The following is an 18,669-nucleotide window of genomic DNA, read 5'->3' as shown; positions in this document are numbered from 1 at the left end:
AAAACTGAGCTAGAAAATGCATTGTCTTTCTGGTCCAGACATGGCTGATATGTATAACAGGGACACCAGCATGTCCAGTTGTCTCTCTCTCTCTCTCTCTATATATATATATGTGTATGTATGTATAGTTTTTTTAAGCCACACTTTGCTTTGAGAAAATTCATCTGGAGCACAAAAATCTAATCAAGATGATCGCCCTCATCTTGGAACGTCTTATCTTTTCTGATATGCATCAAGACACATCTGATGTATTTTGGGCGAAAAGGCATTTCATCTTCAGAGAGTAATTTGTCTGGGTCATGGAGCAGGTAGCTCTTGAAGCAGAGGCTGACCTTTGAACTTTATTTGATTGTGCCTCAGTTTGAGGGAGAATACTTCGGTCAGTCCCTCGAAGCAGGCGCTTTGTGTGTAGCAGGCAGAACGTTTTAAATTGTTAGGGTCAAAATGGGGAAAAAGTAATGGAGAAACAACCATGGCTACATTCCCTTTGGAACAGTCATGGATTAGAAGCATCTTCTCTGTTATTTTCTGTTGTTATATAATGCTTCAATTAATAGAACCTGAGTCACTGATAAAAGAACGCCTGGAAAAAGATAAATGCCCAAATGTGTGTAAAAAATGTACGCTTTTATTTATTACATTAAGGACAGCACAAGAAAATGCTACCGTATAATGCAATGTGCTTGTACTTTAATAAATATCTCAAAATAAATAATTCCTTTCATTTTCAGATATTACCTGTGTACTTAACACAAGACCAACACAATCCACATAATACTAATATAAAAACCTGCAAATTTATGAGTAAAAAGCACATAAACAATTGATTGAAAAAACAAACAGCCTCAGAGATTGATTTCACCGGCAGGTACGTCAAAAGCAGAGCTGCTCCTTGTTCGTGTGGCTGTTGGAGGTGGATCTAGGCCACTGTCTCTTTCCTCTGGATGCGTTTGTGGTTACATAAGACTCCAGACAGGCCGGCTCTTCCTCTGTGTCTGCCTCTCTTCCTCAACGCCTTGTGGCACCTGAGGGATATGCCCAGGTCTTCCATCACAGCACTGAAAGAGACACACTGTCAAAGAAGAACACGAGGGCTTGCGTGAGTCTCTCTACACACACAAACATGCACACAGACACACTTACAGTACATACACACAGTCTTAACAGAGTCCAGTTTGGTTATTCAAGTGAATGTGATGCTTATAGTGTCACTGCACTGCAAAACATGATATATATAAAAAACAGCAATAAAACAGGACTTTCTGCTTGGATTTTTATTTGCATTCCATCTAATTGTTTTTCATTCTATTTTTAGGCCTCTTTGCTACTTTTAGTTATAAGGATAGTGTAGAAAAAGCATGAAATTGATGTGGAGAGTGAGAACAGGGTTGGGACAATATGGTGAATGTTATGCTGTGCTCACGAGATAGCTGCCACCCTATACCTCTTCGGAAGAAAGATCTGGTTTATATTGCATGGACGCAATAGATTTGACTTGCTGTGTAGCCCGTTTTCTATTGTGATAACGCAGAATTCTTTGTTTCAGAGAGATTCTACCAGTCTTGGTCTTGTCCGCAATGAGATGTTCAAGGCATGAAAGCCACAGCTCTAGACACAGCTCTACGCCACCGGGGATGTGGGAGGCAGATAATTCGCTCCCGGCTGATTATGGTTATCCTATGGGCTAATTTCAGACACGGTAATCTTAAGACTTTTTAATTGTTCTTTCTTTTCGAGGGCATCAATATTTAATCAAGTCATTATGAAGACTCTTCTCTTGATGTCTTTTCTCTGCCAAATACAGCTAAAGTTAATTACATTCCAGAGAATGATATCATAGTCAGGTGTTTATGGAACAAAAAAGAAGTGAAAGAGTGGAGTTCACTGATTCTTGAGACAGGAAATACATTTTCCACAACGTTTTCATTAACATTACTATTTCATTATCAAAATTGACATTAAACTCACTCTCCTAAAACCATTTTAAATAGTAGTTTTAATTATTAAGAATTTACTTAATATTGTGCTGTCAAATCGATTAATCGCAATTAATCGCATCCAAAATAAAAGTTTGTGTTTACATAATGTGTATATTTATATGTAAAACCTTTTTGTTTGTAAAAAACCCTCTAACACTAGCATTCTATATTCTTTTTCTATTCTATCTACTTGTTTTCTTTTTTGCTATGTGTCGCATATTATTGCTCTTTTGTTGGTTTGATTGCTTCTATTGTCCTCATTTTTAAGTCATTTTAGATAAAAGTGTCTGCTAAATGACTAAATGTAAATAAATACACACACACACACATGTATATATTTAAGAAATATGCACACGTATATATATATATATATATATATATATATATATATATATATACTACATTCTAATTTATTAAAGTGAATGCTAGATTTGTCAATGATTATAGTAAATAATCCTCATATTATTTTCTATATGACAGTCTTGACCAATCTTGAGTAATTGGCAAGTAAAAGCACATATTTTGAATAGACACTAGAACATTATAGATTCATCTAAAATAATTTCTTTAGACAAACTTTTTTCTGTTTTGTAGCCAGTTTTGTCTCTGTACTCAAGAATCAGTGGGGTATAGCAGAACAGATCATTATCATAACCCTGATTATAATTATCATTACCCTCACTGTGTGGGCCGATCTTTTAAGGGAGAAATTAAAACATGAAAGGCAGAATTTAGGCCATCAAATCTAGAGGGTCCACACTTAAAATAGTGCTGCGAATGGCCATAATTGAATAGCTTCTACCAGTAAATAAAAGTTTCAAGAGAGCACTCTATTTCTTATCTGTCTGCAGACAGGGGGTGCAATGAGAAATTAAAGTGTTCTTCATCTCCTTGAAAACCATACTAAATTTCTGAGCCACATGGGTGCTGGATTAAGGTCAAGGGTTTGGGCAGATGGTTTGGAAGTAACCAGTGGATGGGCGAATGAGGGAAAGGAGTTTATATTTCTTTAAATAACACACAGCCCTTACAGATATGAGTGTGTGGTTAACACGAAGAACATATGTCATCCCTGAGGAGCCGCCCGCTCTCTAAATCTGTTGATAAGGACGTGCCAGAGGAGGAGATGGAATCGCTTCTTTGCAGCTGCTGGGATTGGACTCCGTAAAAGAAACAGAAGGCCTTGTGCATGCAGATCAATGATAAAAATAGAACAGAAAGACAAAAAGCAGGACAAGATCAGTAAACATGCAAATGATCAATGTGATAGCAAAATATAAACAGCATTCACATGCAACAAAAATAAAAATGATGCTAAAATATGCATTCAGTTAATGTACAGTAATGTTGAATCAGTACCAAAATGTTGTCTTTGGTACAATACTAACCGTTGATACTCAAGTAATACTTTAAGCAACATATAAATAAAATACCCTTAGGCAACTGAGAAAATTAAACTAGGGCTGTTAATAATTTGTGATTAATTTGATCTTTTTTTTGTATTTCAAGTAGAATGTGCAAATGCAAATCATACATATATTATACATACAAGTCTATGCAATTGAATCTTTTAATTTGTTTATAATTACTTAACTTTTTAAAACATATATTTAAAAAATATTGAAGCAAATGCAATTTATCTTGTGCATGTGTGGCGCATGAGAACCAGGTCTGTTCTAGGCAAAGCACACATGTTTGATCTTCCGTGTTCAGTTTATTTGATGCACACTTTTGTAATGATCTCTCATTCATTTATTGTTTACTTTTATCTGCCGCCAGACTTTCTGAGACGTCATTGTCATAACGCGTTGCAATGGGTTGTGTCTTGATTCGGACTTGACTCGAGCTTCATGCTTTGCAATCTTACCTCCACTTTATGTTGCAATTATTCTGCTTATTGTACATATAAAATACAAGGTTTATATCAGTAGTCACATATTCATAATTGTGACCACAAAGTTTGTTTACAGTGTCTACCATTGTAACATGTTTACATCAGCCAATGTATACAGTGTGTGCATATATATATATATATATATACATAGAGAGAGAGTGTGTATCTTTTAATATTGTTGTGTGCGTTTGCTCGAACTGATTCGCTGAAATCTAAACAGGAACGATAATTAGTGAGCGCCAGCCAATGAGATTGTCGTTAGCGCATTAGTTCCGCCCACTACAGGAAAACCCGGCAGTTCTAAAGCTGAAGAATTACAAAGGAACTGTTATTTTTACAGGAAAATACAACAAAGTATATCATTTACATGTAGCGCATCAATTCTGCATGTCATGTAAACTCTCGCTCGCTCTCGCTCTTTGTGTGTGAGAGAAAGCTACGGCGAGTCGTGCGCCTTCACACTAGAAACACATTACGCCAAATACACAAACACAGGTGCGCTGCGCATCCATTCAAATGAACTGAAAAATATCAGATCGCTTGACGGAGAGTGAAACTCTGAAGCGCTCAGTCGGAGTGTTCTGTGAGTGAAAATATATCTGTGCTAATCATATACTCAGCATCCAATGTAGAGGGTTGACAGTCTATGAGCACGAATCGCATTGTAAGCGCTTCTTGTTAAAAACTGCAAAGCACAAAGGGAAGATAAATTAATGCGTAGTGTATTATATCTGTGCAACAGTTATTGAGCCTTTCTTTTAACAGTTTTACATTTCAGTTACTGTGCAAGTTAAAAACAATTTAGTCTTTTCTATGCCCGTGTTTTGTTCTCACGGACACCCGGTAGCAAGTAACAAAACAACATTAAACTCCGGCAAGAAGATAGTCCTTTTTGCAAAATCATAGACATGTATTTACAAATCAAGTATAATGGAAACCCAGAATGATCTTGGAGAGAGCTTTACCGAGCTGACTGCTGTAACAGAACGCGACCAGGGTTTAAAGTCTGAACGAATGACTGACAGCCACAGCGGAGAAAAGAGTTTTTGTGAACTTTAATGTAAGGACTTAAATATTCATATGTAGCTCACATTAAGCTATTGTATGGCTTCAGAAGTAACACAGAATAATTTGCACAATCGAAAATAAATAAATAAATCTCGGATTTGGATCGGCTCTCTCTGACCGATACCCGATCCGAGAAAAATGGCACTATCGGAGCCGATACCCGATATTCATAGATATTCATCTTTAGAAGAGGCTTCCTTCTGGGACGACAGCCATGCAGACCAATTTGATGCGGTGTGCGGCGTATGGTCTGAGCACTGACAGGCTGACCCCCACCCCTTCAACCTCTGCAGCAATGCTGGCAGCACTCATACGTCTATTTCCCAAACACAACCTCTGGATATGACGCTCAGCACGTGCACTCAACTTCTTTGGTCGACCATGGCGAGGCCTGTTCTGAGTAGAACCTGTCCAGTTAAACCGCTGTATGGTCTTGGCCATCGTGCTGCAGCTTAGTTTCAGGGTCTTGGCAATCTTCTTATAGCCTACGCCATCTTTATGTAGAGCAACAATTTTTTTTTTCAGATCCTCAGAGACTTCTTTGCCATGAGGTGCCATGTTGAACTTCCAGTGACCAGTATGAGAGAGTGAGAGCGATAACACCAAATTTAACACACCTGCTCCCCATTCACACCTGAGACCTTGTAACACTAATGAGTCACATGACACCGGGGAGAGAAAATGGCTAATTGGGCCCAATTTGGACATTTTCACTTAGGGGTGTACTCACTTTTGTGGCCAGCGGGTTAGACATTAATGGCTGTGTGTTGAGTTATTTTGAGGGGACAGCAAATTTAAACTGTTATACAAGCTGTACACTCAATACTTTACATTGTAGCAAAGTGTAATTTCTTCAGTGTTGTCACATGAAAAGATATAATAAAATATTTACAAAAATGTGAGGGGTGTACTCACTTCTGTGAGATACTGTATATAAACATACATCATACTTGTACTCTCTGCACAACTGTGTATACTTTGAATTGAATTGAATAACTTTAATGTACTTGAAATGTGCACCAAACATACATTCCTATAGGAATATATAAGTATAACACATTACATTTTACATCACACTGCTTAAATTGCCAAACTGCTCTGAAAGCAGCTCTTTGTCATCCAGATCAGGTAATAAAATTTGCAAAAGGGTAATATTGTACTACAATACATTTTTGGCACGATTTCACAACCCTATGTATGTTATGCAAAACAAGCAAGCAAACCAAAATTGTTTCAGAAATGTAAAAGTAGAACACCTGCATGATAAACGGCATGTGCTTTAAGTCTGCGTCAGGTTCCTGTCCAGTGGGCTGCTGCAAAAACATCCCGCAAGTGTCTCATTTGTGTTTACATGGCTCATTTCAGCTGTGACAGCGGTGAGGTAATTAGCTCCTGTAAGATTCAGACCCCGCGGGGCCATTCCGCCAGCCTCCCACTCACCTCTTCAATATCGCTGTTTTTGCGAGACTTGTAGATGAACTCTCCGATGGCCACAAACACAGACAGCACAAGACCAGCGGCCAGCACGATGAAGATGCCTCCAATGTTCTCCACACCCAGGGCACTGGCCTCTTTGTTGTCCTCCTCAGGGCATCCGTTACCTCGCCACCATTTTTCCTTCATCATGTGCAGCTTTCCCTCTTCTTGGAGCTGCAGGATGGCGATGGTCACCTTGTCCCGGTAGGGTGAACCTGCAAAGAAGCACAGTTCTTTAGGTGGTGTCGCAAAAAAAACAAACAAAAAAACATGCACAAGTGTTTAGAGAAGAGTCCTACACAAGTGCAACAGAATGCATCTTGAAGTTCAAAGTTCACAACTTCCAATAAGTTTAAAGTAGGGATGCCCAATTTATCAGTATTTTTACATTTTATATTTATTTATTTTAATTCAGTGATATTGGATATGTAATTAATAAACACAAAGTACTTCATAACACTGTTAAATGTAATCTTTAGCAAATCTCAAAATCAATATCCAGTTTTCACACTGTGCATTGTAATGTTTTGATGCCTAAACAGATTTTTGGTGAGTTTTTAGTGTTTTATTTTTAATTTATGTAGACAAAGTTGTATTTTTTAATATCTGGACATCCAAATATGTATAATTATTGGTGCATCCCTATGTTAAAGCAAATAAAATGCAATCAAAGATCCAAATTATTTATATTTTATATAGAAATATATCAATTTTATAAATATATATTTTATAAATACTTTTAAATCATATAGATGCATACAAGTGCATCGGAATAAAGTATAGTAAATAGTCTAACAAAAAAATAGATGATTTCTGCACGCTGCCACAGCTAATTATATTTTAACCAACGTTTTGGTCATGCAACCGTCATCAGGCATTGTTTTTTCATATTGTTATAGTATAAATATAACATAAAATTTATATAATACAATCTACATATTTTGAAATGCATGGAAAATGCAAAAACTGAAGTTTAAAATTGAATATATAATTCATTAATATTTCCCCACAATTTACTTGTGTTATAAAAATTACATTACTTTTTAAAAAGATCCAAAGTATTTGATAATGAAACCTGTTTAGAAAATGTTTTCCAGAGATACTTTTCTCTGTTGATAATCGCACACTTACAAAGCAAATGCAAGCTTTACCTTTTCTTAAAACAGTATTTGTTTTGTTTCTTCAAATATAATTTTCTGAATTTCATCAAGGAGCATCAAGTCAGAAGTTGGAGACAAATTTCTGAGATATCCTACATTCTACTTGCATTCCATCCTGCACAGATGAAATGCAGCAAATGAGCAGGACAGAACAAAATCAAGGCAATTCAAACTCATTGGGAACTCGGTAGTTGGGTTGTGTAGTGTGTTTCCCTTTATAATAAATTCCCAAAAGCACAAAAAAGATGCCATGTTTCTTGCTTAAGGCTAGTAACGGTACGGTTAGGGGGCTCAACAGCTTGTCAGGCAGTATATGGGGCACCATTACCTATTGGTGTGCCAACTCCATAGCCCTTAGAGTCAATCAGGCCTCCAACCTGGGTGAGGTTGCAGTTTCTCTGGGTGATGTACTCTATGCTGGTGGACTCCATGAGGAGGGCATAGTCAGTGGTCAGGACTCTTGTAATCCCTTCCTTGTTGTTCTTCACCAGGGCTGTGTTCTTCCTGCTGCTCATGAATGCCCACATCTTCTCGTACGTTGAGATTTTTGATTTCTAAAAGCAAATAAAGAGTTGATTCTGTCTTCAAAAAGCACAACATTAAAGACATGAGTCACGCTGCCTGGATCGATATTTCTTTTCATTCTTTAAAGTTCTTGTCTACAGATCTTGCTCTTTCATCAGCTACTGGTAAGGGCTTTTCAAGTCTGATAAGTTCTCCCTGATCTCTCATTAGGCTGTGTCAAAAGGGGACAAGTTGCAAAATTTTGTGTCTGAGTGTGTCAGAGGACAGCAGGGGGAAATGGGACAGCTGTGCGCTAAATCTCTTACAGCTGATTCGATTTGTCTTGGACCTCCACAGGCCTGTATTTTTCTAGATATCCGCGGATGTAATCATAGCCGACAATCTCGATGGATAAAGCTCACACCGGCCTCTGTACACACTTCTGTGCTTTAGCTGTGTCACTTGTTTGTCTTTCTCTCTCTCTAAATGATGAATGGTGCATATGTGTGGCTCATACTCATAAAATAGATCACTGGATTATTGGAATTACTGGAATTTTAGATGGCTGGATTGGTGGAGGTAAATAGAGTTCAGGAGGATTTCAGGTGGATTTGTGAATGTGTACGCTTCAGGTATTAGCAAGGACTCTGCGATGGCTTCCTAGAAAATGAAAAGAATCAGACCATTGTCACCTTTGAATAAATTAATTTCACGTGACTGAAAGACCAGTTATATTACTGCACATAGTATTTAAGTTCAAAAACCTGCATTCAATATTTATCTTGGATATTATATGATTATATTTAATTTAATATATTCTTTTCAATTGTACCTGCTCATTTCCCCCATTATTAATTTTAGATTACATCTGCTGTCATCTACCACTTACGTAAAGTTTATTTTTAAAAACACTATAATTTGATAACAATATTTAAGCATATAGTTATATTTTTGCAAACCTCAAAATTAATATAAATTTTTTTATACTGTGCATTATAATGTTGTGATGGCAAAATTTACTTGTAGTATTTGAAATGTTTGATTCTAGTTTTTATATTTATTCTAATAAATATCAAATGCTAAATACACTACCACTGGTTTAAGTGCTTTTTTTGGGGAGTAAGATTTTTTATTAATATTTTTATTGAGCAAGGATGCATTAAAATGATAAAAGTGACAGTAAAGATATTTAATATTACAAAAGATTTCTATTTAAATGGATCTTTTTTTTTAATACTATTTTTCATCAAAGAATCCTGAAAAAAAAAGTATCATAGTTTCCATAGAAATATTAAGCAGCACAACTGTTTTCAACATTGATGATAACAAGAAATGTTTCTTGAGCAGCAAATCAGCATATTAGTATGATTTTTGAAGGGTCAAGTGACACTAAAGACTGGAGAAATGGCTGCTGAAAATTCAGATTTGACATTACAGGAAAAAAACATTTTAAAATGTATTAGAATATTTTTCACAGTATTTTGAACAGTATTGTAAATATATACACATTTTTGGACAAAATACTATAACATTTTATTAAAGGGGTCATATGATGCGATTTCAATTTTTCCTTTCTCTTTGGAGTGTTACAAGCTCTTCGTGCATAAAGAAGATCTGTAAAGTTGCAAAGACTAAAGTCTCAAATCCAAAGAGATATTCTTTATAAAAGTTAAGAGTTAACCACGCCTACCTAAAACGGCTCATTCTAACACGGCCCCACATATCTACCTCACTATGTGGGAAGATTTGCATAACGCCGCCCAAATGTTCACGCAAAGAAAGAAGGCGTAACTTTTATTCTCACTGTAGTATTGTTGCCGCTGCCGCCATGTAGTGAAGACGCTGTGTGCTTCGTTGTGAAAGCGAAACTACTTTGTTTGGTCTTCCAAAAGAGGACGATATCCGCTTCGTCATGCCTGGAGCTGATCTGTGCTGGTCGCTGAGGGAATACATCAACTTAGTGCTGTGGATCGCCGGATCGGCTTTCACCGTGGACGAAGCGGAGTCCTGCCCGGGGTCGTCACATGTGGTTGCCGCTCCTTCGTCGAATCCGCCGGGCGCGCCGTTCTTGACCCCGCCACCTCGGCTCACTCTAGCCCGGCCTCAGCTCACGCTAGGCCGCCGTGTTTTTCGTTGTGAAAGTGAAAGTGAAACTACTTTGTTTGGTCTTCCAAAAGAGGACGATATCCGACAGTATAAGTCATTATAATCAGTAATTACTGGATTAAATAAACCACTGGATGCAACAAATGCCTAATTTGTAATGGATTTTAATGTTTTTGTCTCGTCACTCCGGCCGGACACGGCATCAACAGTATGGTGAGGGGTGTAACATTTCCGTCACACGCTTGAGGTATTCGGCCAATCACAACGCACTGGATAGCTGGCCAATCACAGCACACCTCGCTTTTTAGACCGATGAGCTTTGTAAAAATCGACGCGTTTCAAAAAGGCGGGGCATAGAGGAGAAACATTAATGTACAGTATGTGGAAAATAATGTTCTTTTTAAACTTTAAACCGCATAAACACATTTCATTACACCAAATAATGTTCTTTTTAGCAACATCATATGACCCGTTTAACAGTTATCGGTTATCGTGATAATGCAAACATAATTATCAGCAAATTGCATTTAGCACAAATTTTGAACTGTTTGCAAGAATATAATTTCTTTAGTGAATCTGGCACTAAAACAACGCAAGACAAAGAGCGTCATTTATTCGTAGAACTCTCCTCTAAGTATGAGGGGACATTTGTTGGATGTGATGTTTTTTGGTTAACACAACTCATAACTCATCTGTGTGTGATTCTGCATCCATTGCATTAGTTTGTATCTTATAAAGAGACAGATGCATACGATTGATCTTCTGATTTTACTTCTTAGCAGAAATCCAATAAACGTACTCCTAAAAGCTCCGGCTCCTTCTGTGCAGGCTCTTGCAACATTGATAATTTGCTGAGTGTTTGGATTGCTGCTGACTGTTCCTTCTGTATTTCAATAGCTCTCATGTGAACAGTGTGTTGGGGCGCATCAATCCAAGATCAGAACATGCTACCTTAAAGAAAGTCATTGTGGAGCCATCTCTCACTGCTCCATATTCGATTCTAGTCTGCTTGGCTAAATCGTCAGCTGAATCGATTGGGGAGTCCATTCTCTCCACTGTGAGGAATGCAGCCAGGTTGGCCGTGTAGGAAGATATGATGATTAAAGTGAAGAACCACCAAATCCCTCCCACGATTCTGGTGGACAAAGCCTTGGGCATCAGCTCAGATCCTGAAATAACATACAAGCACTTAGCAAAACACAGACACTGGCCCCAAAAAGTATTTGGTCTCTTAAGCCATGCTGAACAATGTTTGAATGTCATTGCAATAGATAACAAAATATAAAAAACAAGTGACATTTAACAAAAAACAGCTTCGCAAGCAAATGACATTAAACAAAAATTTTGGCTGATATTTTGGTGCATTTAACCAAAGACCGTAAGTTTTGAGAGCAAAAAACATGAAATCATGGGGCCAGATTCACAAAACATTCTTGAGAATAAAATTCTACTTAACTATTTCTTCACATTTTCCTACTTCATGAAAAAACAGTTTTAAGAATATATTATATACTTCTCAAGAATATTCTTTATATTTCTTAAGAATGTTAAGACAAAAAAAAACCCCTGGAAAGACTCTAGAAACTATAGAAAGAGTGCAAATAAATGCAACAGACCCTCTTGAGATAGTAAGATAATAATTAAGATGCTAATATACTAAAAGATAATAATAAGCTACTATTTTTAACACCATGGTGCATTAAAAAAGCAAAACTGAGAGCTAAACTCAGGTCAAGTCAATCTCAACTAAAAAAAAGTGTGCATGCTCATTATAAATAGTTAAATAGTTTTCAGAAAGACCTGCCATAAATCTTTTTCTTGAGAAAAAAATTAAGATGTTCTTAAAAAAATATATTTGAGAGCTTAAGAAATTTTCTAGAAATGTGCTTTCTTACAAACTTCTTAGAATTCAAATAAAGAACTTTCCTAATTTGTATAAATCTAGTCCCTGACAACATTCACATGAGCATTAAAATCAGGTTTCAAATGGTCAGATTAGATTTCAGACAGTTTATTTTATTTATTTATTTTATTTTTATCAAGGGCTCATATTACTTTTGCTCTCATCACACACACTAGATTTTAACCTTCAGATTAATGATAAATCCAATGCGTGTTATTCAAACTGGGGCTTTTTACTATGGTTAGATGGCTCAGGGTTTTGATAGATTGCTAGAAAATGAAACCGTCATGGGAACTGTACTTCATCTTTGCAAAAAACCAAAGACTCCTAATCTTGAATGAACATTATTGAACCGGTCTTTATAAGCAAAGTCACCATTCTGATTAACTATGTGTGTTATTAAGATACATGGGAGGAGTACATCCTATTAACTGATAATTTGTGGCAATTTTGTAGTTAGAAAGACAGACCACTGAGTCTAAGTCTGATGTATGATACTGAAGCTGTAGTTATTGTCTTTCATGCACGGATACCCAGGTGAAGTGGTTGGAAGTTGAAACGACAGCACAAATTCATAGTGTGTGTGTACTGTATCTGCATTTGTACGCCTTGAGCGTCATGTGGAGCACAATTGTAAAATTAATTTGATTGCCAGCTAAATTATTACCTTTGATCTAAGTGATACATCTAACAACAGTGATTACCCACCAAAGCAGTCAGCAAAAAAAAAAAAACACCTCAATAAAACTGCCATACATGCTGTTTTCCTTTAAAGTAGTCAATTATGAGAAAAATAATGGATAATGATATTGTATTATGTTACATATTTCCTTAAGACAAGAGAAAAAGGCTAATGTAAAAGTGTTTACTATCTTTGAAAGAGCTATTAGCATAACTGAAATGTCAAGACTAAAGATTAATCCTGCTGAAAAGTAAAAGCAAAAACAGTTTAATGTGTTCAAGATGGTCAAGCTGGTCTGTTTTGGTAGTTTTAGTCAGCTAGTCTGATTAGCTAAAATGGCTAACAACCAGCTTGACCTGGTTGGAAGATCACTTTAAACCAGCTATCCTGCTGAAAATAACTAGCTAAAACCAGACTAAGATGGTTGGCTGGTCTTAGCTGGTTTAAGCTGGAAGTAGCTGGTCTCCCAGCCTGGCCAATCTGGTGTTCAGCTGGTTTTAGCTGGTTGGCCGGCTGGCCTCCTAGCCTGACCAGCTAAAGAAGTGGTCAAAACCCCTCTAAAACCAGCTTGCAACCCAGCTATGACCAGGCTGGAAGACCAGCTAAAACCTGCTGAACACCAGATTGGCCAGCTGGCCTCCTAGTTTGACCAGCTAAAGAAGTGGTCAAAACCCCTCTAAAACCAGCCTGCAAACCAGCTATGACCAGGCTGGAAGACCAGCCAAAACCTGCCAACCAGCTTAGGCTGGATTCAGCAGGGTAAAACCAGCAAAAAACTACTCCATGCTAGTTCATTTTTTAGAGCAAGGCTAATCCATGATTTTGACCTTTCAGTAAAGCTTATGCTAATAAATCCCTTTGAAAGATACCAAACACATTAGCCACCTGGGGAGCAAGAGCTCACTGACAGACACCCTGAGGTGTGTTTGTTCCTTTGGAAATGCTGTCTGTGTTGCTACTCTTAGAAAATGAGCATGGCTAAATGCTAACTACTGACCTATGTCTTACTCTTAAATGGCATGGGGAGGACACAACTGTCAATCATAGTCCTAATTCTATCACAGTGTAAGATGAGATCACAACATCAATCTATTGAAGCAAAAAAAAAGAAGAAGAGGAAAATCATCTATACAGTTGATGAAACCCCAAACAGAACAGCAGAGGCTAAACTTTGAATAATCCTCTTAACTATTTCTCTGTCAACTTTAGGACAAAACCAAACAGCAAATAGTTATTGTATGTATGCTTTTCTACTGTTGGCTAATTTGTACAACTCTGCATGCTTTAATTGATGAGATGTTTCAAAAAGATGTCAAGGTTGTTTCAGTAACCTCATGTAGGAGGTTTTGCTGTGGTAGGTAATAATGCAAATACACACACACACACACACACACACACACACACACACACAAACAAACGTGCAAACAAGATGAATACTAAACATAATCAGTGCAATTAACACTATGAATGTGTGTGGCTTTCAAAAAGCTTGTTGATCCTATTAAGGGGTCCATGCCATCAATATTTTTCAATTACTTTTTTTTGGATAATGTTAGCCAAGATTTCTTGTACCAACAAATCTAATCTAGTTTTACATGACCATTTGCCACTCTTTCTGAACCTTAGAAATTAATTAGAATTAACCTGTTATTTGCCGCTGTACCTTTAAAGGGGACATTGGATGCAAAATTCACTTTTACATGGTGTTTGCATGTAATGTGTCTTAGCAGTGTGTGGACACACACATTTTTAGATTTTCAGATATAACGTCAAATATTCTGCAATTTAATAAAAAGGTAATATTTTCAGGATAATATTTAAACAATTTGCTTTAATGTAATTAAAATGTAAAAGCCAATTATTTCGTTGTGCAAGCAATTATTCAATTTTTTTGTCTGTAAAATTTTAAGTTGTAATGAAATGGAAGTAGTGATAAATGCTGGATAAATCTCACCAGAGAGAGAGGGAAAAAAATATATAAAAAATTAACATAAGATCAAATTACAAAATAGATAGGGTGAATTTTCCTTTCATGCCACCTTTAATATTTTTCTCTCACGGTATAAATTTTTATACTCGAAAAGAGATCATCACATTTGGAGATTCTTATAAATATCTTTTTGACAAGAAGCTATAAGACTGAAACTTATTATATGTTTGCACGATACAGTGTTATAATTCACAAACAAATGCAAATTTGAATGTTATTTCATGATTTGACCTGCTTTAAGTATAATGAAATACCCTAACATCCACCAGTGACACAACTGCACTCCACCACTTTTCTGTAAAATTCCTGTTAGTGGTCCTTCTTCATGGCCGAGTGGTTGTTCTGATGTAAATGTATCTAATATTTCAGAAGAAAACTCTTTGTAACGTGAGGTCAGACAATACTGCATAACGATTTGTCTGGTTCTCCCGTGCTCATTAAAGCCACTCTTGGCGTTTCACACTTTTCTGCACACCTGACAGGTTATCCAGTTTGTTTCATACCCTCTGTAGCGGAACCTACAAACCTCTCCTCACTAGCATCAGATCCATTACATCAGAGGAAACCCAACTAAATAGCCCAACTTTGCAAGCAAGAACAAAAATCAATTTTATAACTGGATGTGACTTATAACTGTGCCAGAGGTCTGTTGTCATCTTTACACTACTACAAATCCCTACTGTATAAATGTCTTTGCATAACCAATCTTAAACCAAAACATTTTACATTTCTGATTTTTTTTTTCTATTCATTTCAACCAGCTGGTCTCAAGGTGATTTTTTAGTGAATGTATAAAGTCAGTTCCCCTCAAGCTCACCTCACACTGATGTAGCAGAGCAGCCACAGTACTTGTGCCATTTTTCTTTATCTAAATAAATGCCACTTGGTTCAATGTTTTTTGTCAGTTAAAACAATGCAACAGTCTTGAAGTGTTTAGTGTGACATACCTTGACGCATTAGAGCCGCAACACCAAACCATAAACTATTCAACAGTGTGAAGTTGTTCTCAACCACTTCAGAAGAGGGGTTGCAGGAGTGAGGGTTATACCATTCATATGGCGTAAACCTGCCAAGAGTCAAAGAGAACAGCTTTACACAGGAAAAAAAAATGCAGACAACACAGAAGACTGAATATTAATACTGCATTTGAGAGGCTGCAAGTTTGGCAATTTCTAAACTGCTTTCACAGAACAGCTAATGTTCTTCTTGCTTAAGGGCTATCAATAACTGCTCCAACCGGAGATCTTGTTTTATGGGAAAACTTTCCAGTGTTCAAATCTCTCCGGTTACCAAACAAATAGAGAGCTAAAAAAGGAATCTTAAGTTAAAATATGTGCTTTTGGATTAATTGATTTAAATGTTAATTTACCATTTTTATTCCTGTAAAAAAGAGCTGTCAATTTATAATGCAAATGTAATTTTAGTGTGACTAATTATACAATTATTTTAATTAAAATGATAAAGTTATTAAAATTATATTAATTCCATAAAATATCCATAAAAAACAATTTGAACTTTTTGTAATGTAAAGTGTTTTGCCTGTATTTAGAATTTTGCACTTCATTGCATTGTGTTTTACTATTGGAAATGTCCATAAAATGAATAGATAATGTCCTGGCAAAAAATCACCAGTACATTTTCCCTTTTTTCTGCTTCTACAGTAGACTAACTAATTTAAAGGTGCACTAAGCGATGTTTAAAAAACGCTTTTAACCACTGTGTCAAACCAAGACCCAAAACAAACTTGCAGCCAATCAGCAGTAAGGAGCGTATCTAGTAATGATAGGGAGAAGAGAGCACTCAGTGAGTGCACAGGACGGATATTAGCTGATCGACTATAGATAGCGAGAGACGGCAGATAAAAAAAGAGGAACATTTAGGAGGAACAAAACATTAAAAAGAAGAGTTACAATCAGGCAAAAGGTAGGACACGCAGAAAATATTGGAGCAGCTTTCCCGCGGTGGAGAGAATTCAAGGAGCGTAAGGGAATCGGATGCCGAAGTTGCTTTGTTTCTTCTTGATATGTGAGTTACATTGATTTTGCTTTTTCACACAACTATTCTGTCAACAGAATATCAACATCGTTTCGCAAAAATCGCTTAGTGCATCTTTAATGCATCTTTACACTACTACAAATCCCTACTGTATAAATGTCTTTGCATAACCAATCTTAAACCAAAACATTTTACATTTCTGATTTTTTTTTTCTATTCATTTCAACCAGCTGGTCTCAAGGTGATTTTTTAGTGAATGTATAAAGTCAGTTCCCCTCAAGCTCACCTCACACTGATGTAGCAGAGCAGCCACAGTACTTGTGCCATTTTTCTTTATCTAAATAAATGCCACTTGGTTCAATGTTTTTTGTCAGTTAAAACAATGCAACAGTCTTGAAGTGTTTAGTGTGACATACCTTGACGCATTAGAGCTGCAACACCAAACCATAAACTATTCAACAGTGTGAAGTTGTTCTCAACCACTTCAGAAGAGGGGTTGCAGGAGTGAGGGTTATACCATTCATATGGCGTAAACCTGCCAAGAGTCAAAGAGAACAGCTTTACACAGGAAAAAAAATGCAGACAACACAGAAGACTGAATATTAATACTGCATTTGAGAGGCTGCAAGTTTGGCAATTTCTAAACTGCTTTCACAGAACAGCTAATGTTCTTCTTGCTTAAGGGCTATCAATAACTGCTCCAACCGGAGATCTTGTTTTATGGGAAAACTTTCCAGTGTTCAAATCTCTCCGGTTACCAAACAAATAGAGAGCTAAAAAAGGAATCTTAAGTTAAAATATGTGCTTTTGGATTAATTGATTTAAATGTTAATTTACCATTTTTATTCCTGTAAAAAAGAGCTGTCAATTTATAATGCAAATGTAATTTTAGTGTGACTAATTATACAATTATTTTAATTAAAATGATAAAGTTATTAAAATTATATTAATTCCATAAAATATCCATAAAAAACAATTTGAACTTTTTGTAATGTAAAGTGTTTTGCCTGTATTTAGAATTTTGCACTTCATTGCATTGTGTTTTACTATTGGAAATGTCCATAAAATGAATAGATAATGTCCTGGCAAAAAATCACCAGTACATTTTCCCTTTTTTCTGCTTCTACAGTAGACTAACTAATTTAAAGGTGCACTAAGCGATGTTTAAAAAACGCTTTTAACCACTGTGTCAAACCAAGACCCAAAACAAACTTGCAGCCAATCAGCAGTAAGGAGCGTATCTAGTAATGATAGGGAGAAGAGAGCACTCAGTGAGTGCACAGGACGGATATTAGCTGATCGACTATAGATAGCGAGAGACGGCAGATAAAAAAAGAGGAACATTTAGGAGGAACAAAACATTAAAAAGAAGAGTTACAATCAGGCAAAAGGTAGGACACGCAGAAAATATTGGAGCAGCTTTCCCGCGGTGGAGAGAATTCAAGGAGCGTAAGGGAATCGGATGCCGAAGTTGCTTTGTTTCTTCTTGATAGGTGAGTTACATTGATTTTGCTTTTTCACACAACTATTCTGTGTTGGCTTTTGCTTGAATATGCTGCGGCCAGCAGGCATAGCAGATTCCACCATCGTGGAGTCATCGGCGGAGTTATCAAAATAGGGGCGAGGTCTTGTTGGGGTATGGGCGTGTTTGTTTTGGTGCTTTCAAATATCAACATCGTTTCGCAAAAATCGCTTAGTGCATCTTTAATGTTATTTAACTGTAATTCACAAAATATTACTTAATAGGATTTAAGTCATACTTATATAAACTTAGTGTGATTAAAATTATAAATATATAAAAATGCATAATTTCATCAATTAGAAGATCAATCTTGAAATACTCTTAGTACACAACCTCTTGTAATGTTTATTCATTGCTCTTGTCTGCATCTAAATTAACAGATAAAATGTA

At 36.5% G+C, this 18,669-nt stretch overlaps 1 protein-coding gene across 3 annotated transcripts in view; it reads right to left on the bottom strand.

Moving 5' to 3' along the window:
• Positions 1-600: 600 nt before the first annotated feature.
• LOC107555187 (glutamate receptor ionotropic, kainate 1-like) overlaps positions 601-18,669 on the bottom strand; it is a 61,055-nt gene continuing 42,986 nt past the window's right edge. For 2 of the 3 annotated variants that reach the window (XM_016237906.1, XM_016237908.1), the window contains 6 exons: positions 17,174-17,292; positions 11,139-11,356; positions 7,906-8,131; positions 6,382-6,632; positions 3,011-3,161; positions 978-1,058 (listed from right to left, as the gene is read on the bottom strand). In XM_016237906.1, the coding sequence (XP_016093392.1) occupies positions 3,027-3,161; positions 6,382-6,632; positions 7,906-8,131; positions 11,139-11,356; positions 17,174-17,292 (949 nt within the window). In that variant the 3' untranslated portion in view covers positions 978-1,058; positions 3,011-3,026. Of the gene's footprint in view, positions 1,059-3,010; positions 3,162-6,197; positions 6,255-6,381; positions 6,633-7,905; positions 8,132-11,138; positions 11,357-17,173; positions 17,293-18,669 lie in introns of all 3 variants that reach the window. The other variant, XM_016237905.1, reaches the window with a different exon arrangement.

The sequence above is a fragment of the Sinocyclocheilus grahami genome, unplaced genomic scaffold (genome assembly GCF_001515645.1).
Source record: "Sinocyclocheilus grahami isolate Dianchi unplaced genomic scaffold, SAMN03320097.WGS_v1.1 scaffold526.1, whole genome shotgun sequence".
NCBI lineage: Eukaryota > Metazoa > Chordata > Actinopteri > Cypriniformes > Cyprinidae > Sinocyclocheilus > Sinocyclocheilus grahami.
Note: the sequence above shows the minus strand (reverse complement) of the source record. Positions and strands in the feature narration are given on the sequence as shown.